Source organism: Mesoplodon bidens (genome assembly GCF_964165515.1).
Source record: "Mesoplodon bidens genome assembly, chromosome: 3".
Classification (NCBI taxonomy): domain Eukaryota; kingdom Metazoa; phylum Chordata; class Mammalia; order Artiodactyla; family Ziphiidae; genus Mesoplodon; species Mesoplodon bidens.
Window position 1 is genome coordinate 178,570,978 of NC_138178.1, and position 12,310 is coordinate 178,583,287.

At 56.9% G+C, this 12,310-nt stretch overlaps 2 protein-coding genes across 5 annotated transcripts in view; one reads left to right on the forward strand and one right to left on the reverse strand.

Moving 5' to 3' along the window:
- BRF1 (BRF1 general transcription factor IIIB subunit) overlaps window positions 1–12,310 on the reverse strand; it is a 71,452-nt gene that overhangs the window by 15,458 nt on the left and 43,684 nt on the right. For 3 of the 4 annotated variants that reach the window (XM_081230365.1, XM_081230363.1, XM_081230364.1), the window contains exons 5-6: window positions 10,480–10,552; window positions 829–978 (exon numbers count right to left, since the gene is read on the reverse strand). In XM_081230365.1, the coding sequence (XP_081086491.1) occupies window positions 829–978; window positions 10,480–10,552 (223 nt within the window). The remainder of the gene's footprint in view (window positions 1–828; window positions 979–10,479; window positions 10,553–12,310) is intronic. The other variant, XM_081230366.1, reaches the window with a different exon arrangement.
- Window positions 6,968–9,461, forward strand: BTBD6 (BTB domain containing 6). Its single transcript, XM_081230368.1, has 4 exons — window positions 6,968–7,396; window positions 7,484–7,574; window positions 7,716–7,834; window positions 8,004–9,461. The coding sequence occupies exons 1-4, from the start codon at window positions 7,023–7,025 to the stop codon at window positions 9,034–9,036; spliced, it is 1,617 nt and encodes a 538-aa protein (XP_081086494.1). The 5' UTR covers window positions 6,968–7,022; the 3' UTR covers window positions 9,037–9,461.

Here is a 12,310-nt window from a genome sequence, read left to right on the forward strand (position 1 = left end):
ATACAATAATTTTTAAAAACGTAAGAAGTACTGCGTCACACATTCCTTTTTTAAACACAAGAAAAATTAAAATACACTTTTTGAGAACTTTGTGTAACCTCTCAAAGCAAATGAATGAACTTTGAGGTGACCTGTATGGGAAACACTGGCTGGTGATGGACAAGCCAGGAATCGGGGAGAGAGGGAGGGGGCCCAGGTTTGCTGTGCTGGTGACCACAACTGGCTGGATCCTAGGAGAGGGCCAGATTCTGGACTGCAAGCTCGGGAGTCAGGCTTGGAGGTGGAAAATGCATCTCAGGAAGCACTGATCCTGCTGGTTGCTGAGCGCTCTGCAAAGGAGTGGACTCGACCTTGTGGGGCAAGGTAAGAGGCTAAGAGGAAGAGGGACGGCCCTCCTGGGGAGGGGCTCCAGGCCCAGGGAGCGTCAGGAACAGAGCAGGAGGCCGCCTGTGGGCCTGCTGCCACCTGGAGGGGAGGGGAGACGACTGTCCTTCGGGGGACGGGGAGCTAGCCCCAGAGCCCGGGGTGCCCTGTGCAGCAATGACTCAGCACGGCTGCACCTCAGCACTCTAGCCTCAGGTCAAGGCCAGGAAGCTTGGCAGTCCCCTTGGCCTCTGAGGGTCCTGCCTGTTCCCCGAGACAGAGGGGAGGCCAACAGGGAGCAGGTAGAAGTCCCTGAGGGCTGGGTTAGGGCTGGGCAAGGGAGGCCAGCAGGCAGCCCTGGAGACAACCCACCACCTACCTGCTCGTCCTGCTGAAGGGTCGGGACAGAAAGCACCCGCACACTGGCAGCGGGACCCAGCCAGCGTGACTCCAAGACCGCCTTACCTGCCCCACAGAGGCCCGAAGGGCGCCGGCCCGTGTGCATCCAGTCCCTCTTCATCCTCTGCAGGAGCCTCAGGGCCGTCATGGACACCTCGTGGTTCTTGTCACCGAACTCCAGCAGGTGGGCGAAGCGCGGGATGTACAGGCAGGGGTCTGCGGAAGACACGCACCTCAGCCAGCCGTACGCGCCCTGGAACAGGAGTGTGCAGTGCCAGGAGGCCCTGCGGTGCGTGTGCTCCACATCTGGCAACACACGGAAACCCACCTGGTGCGACAAGTGCTCCCCTGCCCCGCCCCCCCTCGGGACACCTTCACCTGTCCTTCCACCGCACAGGCTCCCCAGGGCCCCTTTCCTCCGACACGAGCCCCCCTCCTGGACACGCAACCTCCTGGACACGCAGCCTCCTGGAGCAGCTGTAGACACTGCGGCCGGGCAGCTGCTGCACCCAGAGTGGAGCCGGTGGGCAGGACGCGCGTGCCCTGCCACGTGACATGGGGGCCCCAAGCCTGCGTACACATCGCACACGCTCCTGCAGACGCATACGCAAAACCCCGCCGCTTCATCTGGCATTTCGTGGACTGCTGTGAGTCAGCCAATTTTTTACGTACTTATTTTCTGTGCTTACTCTCGTGTAATGCCAGCTTACATCGTCTGCCCTCCTGTCTACGGGCATGTGCACCTCTTCAGATGAACACCTCTCTCACTAAGGGAGCGTCAGCCCGGCTCAGGAGGGACCGGAGCTGCCTGCACACACACTCTGTCCCTCCTTACCAGCACTCCCTCACGCAGCTTTGGGCTAGAAGCTTCACAGAGCGGGCAAACACCACCAAGTAATTTACTCAATTCAGCTAAGCGTCTGGATTGCCATAGGCAACTGAAGGACCCCTGCAGAGCTCTATGACAGAGAAAAGCGGGGCGAGACCTCCTTTGGACAAGATCATCCAGGAAGGCGGTGCTCAGGGGGCCGTGGCGGAGGCCCGAGGAGGGGGTTCCAGGAGGGGACGGGCTGGCCCGGAAGCAGGTGAGTACAGGCAGACGGAGGAGGATGAAGGGCAGACCGGGAAGACCCTGGGAGGCCCAGGAGGGAAGGGAACTGGTCAGCTCATCTCTGACACCCCCAACAGCAGCACAAGCAGGGGTGTCAGAGACCCCAGCTCTTTGCCAACACCCAGCAGCGACCTTCTGGGCCCCAGCCTGCCCACCTCTCCTGGCCTCCCTACATCTACAGGGCATTCACAACTGGGCTCTGGTCCCTGGAAGCCCCAGAGATCCTACGAGCACCTCTTCCACCCCTGCCGGCCTTGGCTCACATAAAGGACCCAGGGAACATTTCTGAGGCCACAGAGATTGGCAGCCGCCCCTGAAGCAGCCTGGGTCGCCCGGGACCGCATGGTTTCAGGCGGACACTCCCCTGCACTGACCGAGGAGGCTGCGGTGGCATAGGGAGCAGTGCCTCTTGGTTGCCTTATGCCAGCCGGACCCTAACAGCCACCCAGCTCAGCCCAGCCAACACAGTGTGGAAATTAATAAGAGCAACCTCACGTAAAACGGAGGCGGGAAGCCCTGAAGGGGGCGCTCCCACACCAGGCCCTCCTTCCCAGCTTGCTTTGCGCTTCTGGGCAGGAAGAAGCTGGTGCGCTGCCCCGGGAAGAGGAAGGAAGCTTTTCTCCCGGCCCAGCAACAGCCCAGCCAATGAGAAACTGCCGCACCCTCAACTCTCACTTTCCTCCAATGGAGACTGGAAAACCTTCAAAGCAGCCCCGCCCAACTTCCTCCTTCCCCCGCCCCCCCCCCCCATAAAGGAAGGCTCCTCTCCATTGTTGCAGGACTTGCCTGTGGTTTGCCATAGCTTGCGGGTCCCGAACTGCAACTCCCCTGCCTCTCCCGAGTAAACTCATGTTGCTGGTAACGTAACTGGCTGTTTTCGGTTGACAACAGGCAGCTACTACCACTTAACCCCCTTTCAGAGACGACAAGGTGGCCAAACTGGGGCAGAGTCAGCTGAGCCTAGGCAGTCTGGAGCTACACCTACTTCCACTGTGGGTGTTTTGTTTTGGGTTGGTTTGGGGTTTTGGGGGGTTATTCGGTTGCTTAAAAAGATATTATTGGGAGAAAACATTTTAAAAATATAATTTCTGGGCTTCCCTGGTGGCGCAGTGGTTGAGAGTCTGCCTGCTAATGCAGGGGACACGGGTTCGAGCCCTGGGCTGGGAGGATCCCACATGCCGCGGAGCGACTAGGCCCGTGAGCCACAACTGCTGAGCCTGCGCGTCTGGAGCCTGTGCTCCGCAGCAGGAGAGGCCGCGATAGTAAGAGGCCCGCGCACTGCGATGAAGAGTGGCCCCCGCTTGCCACAACTAGAGAAAGCCCTCGCGCAGAAACGAAGACCCAACACAGCAAAATAAACTTAAATAAATAAATAAATAAAAATAAAAATATAATTGCTAAGGTTTCTAATTGTTTACAGTAAAACAAAACCCATCAGAACGGGATTAAATTAAAAGCACGTTAAAAGATCTCATCCTGATTTGGGTGGAACTTTGACGCTGATTAGTTTTTGAAATAGAAAACTGTAGTACTGGTAAAAATTTCAAGGCAAACATGCCAGCAGTCTGGGATAGGTGTGGAATGGACTGGGGCATTTAAAGTAGGGAGAAGAAAAAAAAAAAAAAAAACTAGGAGAAAATAACAAACCACAAGTATAGATCACACAATGTAAGTTAAATTCCCTAATCAGCTTGCACAAAAGCGCTAAAACTAGGATATAGTGTTTACAAGAGACACTTAAAAATAATGCAAAAAGGTGAAGATCAAAAGGCTATGCTGGGACCCATGAAGCAGGTCACCAGGAGAAAAAGGGCAGCTGTGAAGGGAGCAGCAACACAGGACTCACAGCAAGGGATCACTGAAAGGGACACAGACGAATGTTTCTTATGATGGAAAGGACAAGATGATCTTAAAGACAGGACAGGCACAAATCTGTAGACACACGGGGAAAGAGAAAGCATTAAATAAAGCAAAAAGTGTTGGAAACAGAAATTTCCACACTTGATATGAAATTTTAACATAACCACAATGATACGAGATTTTTAACACAATTCCCTCAAATTTGACAGACTGGCTTGGGGGAAAAAAAAGACCAAATGGGGAACTGGATGCCATCACCATAGGCTCAATTTAACAAATATGTTTTAAAGTCAGTACCTTACAAAAAGTAATCATTCTTTTCCAAAGTCTGTGGAAAAACTCTGTGGAACAGTTATGAAAATTGACCGTGTATTAAAGAACAAAGAAACCCTCCCTACATCCCAGAGAACAGAAATATCACAGGATGTGCCCTTTGACCTCAAGGGCAAGAAAACTAAAAATTAGCAAGACAAAGGTACACAGCCCCCTCACCTCCAGACAAACTATTAGAAAATTAAAGAACAATTTTCTAGGTAACTTAATAGACTTAAGTGCTTAGGTAAGGACAAAATAATGAACTAAGTAGTTAAATAAAAAACTAACGAAGTGAAATATTTAAAACAGGCAAAAAAGAAGACTTAAATAGACATTTCTCCAAAGACGATATACAGATGGGCAACCAGCACATGAGAAACTGCTCAACATCACTATTAAAGAAATGAAAATCAAAACTTCAACAAGGTACCACCTCATAACAGTCAGAATGGCCATCAACAACAACAAAAATTTACAAATAATAAATGCTGGAGAGGGTATAGAGAAAAGGGAACCCTCCTACCCTGTTGGTGGGAATGTAAATTGGTACAGCCACTATGGAGAACAGTATGGAGGGTCCTTAAAAAACTAAAAATAGAGTTACCATATGACCCAGCAATCACAATCCTGTGCATATATCAGGAAAAGATACATGCACATTGATGTTCACAGCAGCACTATTCACAGTAGCCAAGATGTCCATTGAGAGAGCAGTGGATGAAGATGTGGTACACATACACAATGGGATATTACTCAGCCATAAAAAAGAAGGAGGGACTTCCCTGGTGGCACAGTAGTTAAGAATCCACCTGCCAGTGCAGGGGACATGGGTTCGATCTCTGGTCTGGGAAGATCCCACATGCCACTGAGCAACTAAGCCCGTGCGCCACAACTACTGAGTCTGCGCTCTAGAGCCCGCGAGGCACAACTACTGAGCCCGCGTGATGCAACTACTGAAGCTCACGCGCCTAGAGCCCGTGCTCCGCAACAAGAGAAGCCACCGCAATGAGAAGCCCCTGCTCCCGCAGCTAGAGAAAGCCCGCGCGCAGCAATGAAGACCCAACGCAGCCAAAATTTTTTTAAAAAAGAAGGAAATAATGCCACTTGCAGCAACATGGATGGACGTAGAGATTATCATACTAAATGAAGTAAACCAGAGAAAGACAAATACCATGTGATATTGCTTATATGTGGAATATTAAAAAAAAAGATACAAACCAACTTATTTACAAAACAGAAAGAGACTCACAGGCCATAGAAAACTTATGGTTTTCCCAAAGGGGAAGGGGCAGGGGATGGATAAATTAGGAGGTGGGGATTAACACATATACACCATTATATATAAAATAGTTAACCAGTAAGGACCTACTGTAAAGCACAGGGAACTACACTCAATATTTTGTAATAGCCTATAAGGAAAAAGAATCTGAAGAAGTATACATATGTATGTATATACATATGTATCTATGTATAACTGAATCACGGTGCTGTACACCTGAACCTAACACGATATTGTAAATAACTATATTTCAAAAAAAGCTAATTAAAAAAAAGATTATACGAGTGTTGCAAAGAGGGCTAAACAAGGGGAAATGGAAATATTACTTCTAAAGCCAAATGAAACATTAAAAAAAGGTTAAAAACCTCCATCTTAAGAAAAAAAATTAATACAGGAAAAAAGGAGTAATAAAGAAAAGTAAATACATAAATAAATTACTTTCACCAGGAAAAGAATTTTAGAAGATAAAACCAAAAACACTATGGTGCTGGTACAAAGACAGATATATAGACCAACGGAACAGAATAGAGAGCTCAGAAACAAACTCACACATGCACGGTCACATGACCTCTGATAAGGGTGCCAAGACTACACAATGGGGACAGGGTAACGTCTTCAACAAATGGTGCTGGGAAAACTGGACACCCACATACAGGAGAAAAAAGATGGACCCTTATCTCACACATCATATACAAAAATCAACTCCAAATGAATTAAAGACCTAACCGTACGACATGAAACTGTAAAACTCCTACAAGAAAACGTAGGAGAAGAGCATGACATTGGAATGTGCAATGACTTCTTGAATGACACCAAAAGCACAGGCAACAAAAGCAAAAACAGACAAATGGGACTATACCAAACTTAAAACCCTCTGTGCCGCAAAGGAAACAGTCAACAGAGTGAAAAATGCCACCTACAAAATGGGAGGAAGTATTTGCAAATCATGCATCCGGTAAGGGATAAATCTCCAGGATATGTAGAGACTGCCTAAATCTCAGCAATGACAAAACCAACCCTATTCCAAAAGAGGCAAAGGAGTCCAAGAGACTTCTCTCCAGAGACAGGTGACCAACAAGCACCTGACGCGGTGCTCCACGTCACTGACCGTGAGGGACTCAAACCCACCGTGAGACAGCACCTCACCTGTTAGTTAGGACGGCCGCCCAGGGGGTTGTCTCTCCGGGAGTTCATCCCGTCCCTTCCGCCCCTGACAGTCCCGCGGACTCCGGACAGCACATGCGCGCAGGCTGCAGGGTGGGCCTCGAAGAGGGGCAGCCCCTACGTCGGGGTCCCGCGCAGAGCTCGGACCACGCCAAGATCACCAAAGCCGCCGCCGGCCGCCCCGCCGCGGGCCCGCGCCTACACGGTCCCTCCCGCATCTCCGCGGCCGGATTCCAGCAAGCGCCCGCGCGGGGCGGGGCGAGGCGAGGCGAGGCGGGGCCGAACAGGGGGCGGGGCCTCGGGCGAGCACGTCGGCCGCGCGGGGCGCAGCCGGGCAGGGGGCGGAGCCACAGGCGAGCACGTCGACCTCGCGGGGCGGGGCCGCGCCGCGGCGTGACGCGCGGGCGCCGCGGCGGTGCGGGCGAGGGCGGGCGGGCTGGAGGCTCCGGCCGGCGGGCGGGGCGGCGCGAGGGTGCAGCGCCCGCCGCCCCGGGCAGGCCGGCCCCCCGCGCGCAGGGCCGCCGCGGCCCCATGCTGCTGCCCCTGGCCTGCCTGCACGGCCGGGTGGCGCAGTGCCTCACCGCGCTCCTGGTGCTCGCAGAGCCGCCCCCGAGGCCCCGGCGCGGCGCGAGGGCGCACGGCGCGCCGCCCCCGCGCGCGGAGGCCGCCCTGCCCGCGAAGATGGCCGCGGAGCTCTACGCGCCCGCCGGCGCCGCAGCCACGGCCGCCACCGCCACGGACATCGCCAACAGCAACGCCGCCGCCGCCGCCGCCGCGGGCAGGAAGGGACGGCCCAGCGCCCCGCTGCCCGCCCTGCCACCGCCCGCGCCCTCGCCGCCCGCACTCGACAACAACAACTTGGAGAGCCCCAACTGGCAGTCCTTCCACCCGACCCTGCGCGAGAGGTGAGCCCGGACCTGCGCCCCCACCCCTGCCCGCGCCCCGCACCGACCCGAGCCCCGAGCCGTGTCCTGTGTCTCTGCCCATTGCAGGAACGCGCTGATGTTCAACAACGAGCTCATGGCCGACGTGCACTTCGTCGTGGGGGCCCCGGGCGCGGCCCGGAGGGTGCCTGCCCACAAGGTTGGTAGAGGCTCGGCCCTTTGAGCTCCCAAAGGCGACCGGCCACCTCCCGAGTATGGACGGTCCTTTTCCCGGGTGTGGCAGCCGCTGGGGGCAGGGAGGGCCCAGGGCTCAGGGCAGCGCTCTCTCTCTCATCCACAGTATGTCTTGGCCGTGGGTAGCTCTGTCTTTTATGCCATGTTTTACGGGGACCTGGCAGAAGTCAAGTCAGAAATCCACATCCCTGACGTGGAACCTACAGCTTTTCTCATCTTGTTAAAGTAAGTCTGCCTCCTTAGGGTGCAAGGATGGGGCGGTTCCTCGCTGCCTGGTTCCGCCAGCCAGCTGCCTGCAGCCTCCTGAAGTCCACAAGGATGGAGGGCTCCTCTCCCAGGCCCTGGGTGCGCGGCGTGCCCCACGCGGCCTGTGACTTGGCCCCGTCCTGCCTAGGTACATGTACAGTGACGAGATTGACCTGGAAGCGGACACGGTGCTGGCCACTCTGTATGCCGCCAAGAAGTACATTGTCCCCGCGTTAGCCAAAGCCTGTGTCACCTTCCTGGAGACGAGTCTGGAAGCCAAAAACGCCTGTGTGCTGCTGTCCCAGAGCCGGCTGTTCGAGGAGCCCGAGCTGACCCAGCGCTGCTGGGAGGTCATCGATGCTCAGGCTGAGATGGCCCTGAGGTCCGAAGGCTTCTGTGAAATTGACTGGCAGACGCTGGAGATCATCGTGATGCGGGAGGCCCTCAACGCCAAGGAGGCTGTGGTCTTCGAGGCGGTCCTGAGCTGGGCCGAGGCAGAGTGCAAGAGGCAGGGCCTGCCGGTCACCCCGCGCAACAAGAGGCATGTTTTGGGGCCAGCCCTCTACCTGGTCCGAATTCCAACCATGACCCTGGAAGAGTTTGCCAACGGCGCCGCCCAGTCGGACATCCTGACGCTGGAGGAGACCCACAACATCTTCCTGTGGTACACGGCGGCCAACAAGCCCCTCCTCGAATTCCCCCTGACCAAGAGGAAGGGCCTCGCCCCGCAGAGGTGCCACCGCTTCCAGTCCTCCGCCTACCGCAGCAACCAGTGGCGCTACCGCGGGCGGTGCGACAGCATCCAGTTTGCCGCGGACCGGAGAGTATTTATTGCGGGGCTAGGCTTGTACGGCTCCAGCTCAGGGAGAGCGGAGTACGGCGTGAAGATTGAGCTCAAGCGGCTGGGCGTGGTCCTGGCGCAGAGCTGGACCACGTTTGTCTCCGATGGCTCCAGCAGCACCTTCTCAGTCTGGTTTGAACACCCCGTGCAGGTGGAGCAGGACACCTTCTACACCGCCAGCGCCGTCCTGGACGGCAGCGAGCTCAGCTACTTTGGGCAGGAGGGCATGACCGAGGTGCAGTGCGGGAAGGTGACCTTCCAGTTCCAGTGCTCTTCCGACAGCACCAACGGGACCGGGGTCCAGGGCGGGCAGATCCCTGAGCTCATCTTCTACGCCTGAGGCGCTGTGGGGTGGCAGGGACGCACTGCGAGTGGCAGGCCCTTCCTCTACAGGCAGCCCGTGACCCACCACCTCGAAGGCTGAGCTCGCGGTGTGCCTCCTCTGCAAGTACTCGGCTGGAGCCTGAAGCTGTGACACGAGACGCTTTCCCACACAGCCAGAGCCTCGGTCTCTGCCATCTCCTGTACGTGGGGGCGCACATGCCAGGTGGAGGGCAGACCTGGGGGGCACAAGGCAGGCTCCAGATTTCCTCACAGGGGCACCCACACTGCCTGCTTTGAGGGCTTTGCCGTCTCTCGCATCCTCTTGGATTCTATTCTAAGTGGTTCTAAGCTTAAGTTCTGTTCAAATCTAAAATGCGAAAAGTCACTTAAAGTACTTCACCTGTTTAAGTGGATTTTCATAATAAAGTTTTAACAAAATGAGAGCCGTAGATAAATGACTGAGAGTCTCAAGTTGCCCTAACAGTGCTTAGCGGGCGGTCCCAAGAGGCCCGCCCGTCCCCGAGTTTGCCCTCTGCCGGCAGCCCGGGCCTCACCATCTGGGAGGGCTTGCTCTCCAGGCTGCAGCCAGACTGCTCGAAAAAGCCAGGTGTCAGGTTGTGTCTACTTCCTGAAGTGTCACTAGCTGCTCAGAATCCTACTGTTTGATTTCGGCTGGGTGGGGGCGTGGGGGCGTGGGGGGTGCTCTGCTGGGCCCAGGGCTCCTGCCCCCGAGAGCGGACCTCCCACCTCAGGCTCCCAGCAGCCTGCGCGCACGTGCCATGGCGTCACGGCGGCCTCGTGGAGCCTCCTGCCTCCATCCTCCCTTGCTGCAAACTCCTCGGGCATTTGCTTTGTTTCTGAAAAACCTCCACATGACCCCCAGAGGGAGGGACCGTGTCACTCGGCACAGGGATACAGCCCCCAGCCCCAGGTCTCCCTGTGCCTGCGGCCCCCCTCCTCCTCCGGGCCCACCCTGCTGGACCGTGCCTTCCCGGCCCCAGGGGACCACCCTGTGGGTGACCCAGGACTGCACGCCCTGCCCACCCTCCCTGGCTCCACACACCACCTCCTTAGTACAAGGAGGTGCCTCTAGATGCTGATGGGCGAAGGAGGGAGCAGCCCCTCCAAGCCAACTGTGCAAACAGTCCTCATGGCAAAGCTGCCATAAAGGCCTGGCTCCGTCTGCAGGGGGCCTGCCCGCCCCAAGGCACCGTGCTGCCAGGGGTGCTGCTCGAGAGGTGGAGAGACGGGCCCCCATCCACGCAGCACTTTCGTCTCACTCCATCCCCACCTGCGGGCACTGACCACAGCATTCTGGTTTTAAACCAGAAATAACCCCCCCAGGCTGCTGGGCTCCTGGCAGCCTCCAGGCGGCACTTCTCCCGTGAGGTCCTTGCCCTTGCACGCGCCGCCCTCCCACCCAGAGCCCCGGCAGCGCACCCCGTGAGCCCCGCGGTACCTATTGCTGGTGCGTTGATGCAGAGCTCTCTCGCCAAAAGAAGGAACGTCTTCCCCAGCACGTAAACGTTCACCTGTCGTGAAGACACCACAACTAAGAAGGGCGTTCATGTGCAGGAAATGTTTGCTTTTTTTCTTTCATCGTTCAGTCTTTAAGAGCCCCCCCTGCTGCCCCCCACGGGCCCCCAGAGCAGCCCAGGGCACTCCTTCCCTCTCCCAGGTGGGTTGTTTAGACTCTACCACTATCTCAGCAACGACTGAACTTGCTGAGAAGAAAAGCTGCCTTAAGAGTAGCTGGCCGAATAGAATCATCCAGTGCGCAAGGCGCCACGACTGCGGGGCCCACGGCCACTCTTCTACCCTGTTCCCAGGGGCTCACGGGGGCATCCTCTTCTGTCCCCACGGGCCAGCTCAGTCCTGGCTGTGGGGCTCCGCAGGCCTCAGTGACTCTACACTGCTCCCACCTCAGGTCCAAATCCACCGTGGAGCCTGCCCCTGACCCAGTCACCTGCCAGAACCTCCCCGGCTGCGAACTGAGCCCGGGGCCTGGCCAGGCACTGTCCTCCCAGCCTGCCTGGTGCTGGCCGAGGGCTGGGCAGCTCGTGGGGAGGATGCTGCTGAGTGGACTTTGACGGCAGGAGTAGTGCAGGGAAGACTGGGATGGCGTGCAGATCTGAGAAAAGCCCAGGCTCTCCCCCCAGGCCTGAGCTGTGGGCTTCGCCGTCCCAGCCTGAGCTGGAGAAACCCCTGCCCACCTGTCTTCACCCCAGCCCTGCCCACAGGACTCGGGCCTCACAGGAGGGCTGCCTCTGACCTCCTCAGAGAGCTCCCTCACGTGATCAAGCCTGGCCTGTGAGCCCCTTGGCCCAGCACCCAAGAGGGCACCAGAAAAGGTGCTGAGGAAGACTGAAGACCTTGTTGTGTGTCATATCCATCACGGGGCTTGCAGATGGCACACGGGCGCCTGCTGCCACCAGCGGACCAGGGTGCTAAGGAATGGTACAACGTTGAGTCTCCTTAGGGGAGGAGATGAGGGTACCTGTGGGCACCAGGCAGCTTGGGGCCTTCCCGGCGGAGGCCAGGCCTCCCTGTCCAGGCAGCAGAGGGCACCCCCCACCCCACTGGCAGCCACTCTCTGTCCTCCTCCCAGACCCCCATCACAAGGGTTGGGGGCTCCCGGGGGTGCCTGCCCCCAAAGCGCGCGTGTCAGTGTGCATCTTCCTCCGCTGGGCTCCCACCAGGCTCCTGCATCCCGACCCTCCTGCCTCATCCTCTGCTGAGGCCAGAGCAGAACGGACCTGCCGCCCGGCGTGCTGTCTCCGCCTTCCCCGCAGCACATCCCGACCCTGCCTGCCCACGCCGTGACCCCCACCACCCCGAGCCCGGGACCTAGGCAGATGAAGCCTGAATGCTGCGGGAAAGCGTTCTCTGAACAACTTCAAGTGGAAAATCAAATTTTAAAAAGGATATGCCTGTAAAATGCATGGTTATTGCCAGAGATGCTTTGAGGGTCACTCTCCTGTGTCTGCGGCAGTGTGTGGGTGGCCAGCCCTCCCTGTGCCCCTACCACATGGCGGGCCGGCTCTGCAGACCTTGAGGGCTCCTGGCTCTGCCTCTGAGGGGCCGTGGCCCAGGCATGCGAGTGCCTCTGTGTCAGCCTCACTATAGGGGGGGACAAAGGGACGTCCTGCCAGGACCCTCACGGTGCAGTGGGCCCTCCACAGCTCCTGCCAGAGGGTGTTGGCTGGGAGCTGAATCCGGGGAGAAGCCCACCTTGGTGCGCGTGTGAGTGAGAACGGAGTGAGCCCTGAGCCTTCAGCTCACGTACTCTA

Coding starts and splice junctions, on each gene's coding strand:
- BTBD6 (XM_081230368.1), top strand. CDS start 7,023: ATGCTGCTGCCCCTGGCCTGCCTGCACGGCCGGGTGGCGCAGTGCCTC. Junction 7,397..7,483: donor CACCCGACCCTGCGCGAGAG/GTGAGCCCGGAC, acceptor TGCCCATTGCAG/GAACGCGCTGATGTTCAACA. Junction 7,835..8,003: donor GCTTTTCTCATCTTGTTAAA/GTAAGTCTGCCT, acceptor CGTCCTGCCTAG/GTACATGTACAGTGACGAGA.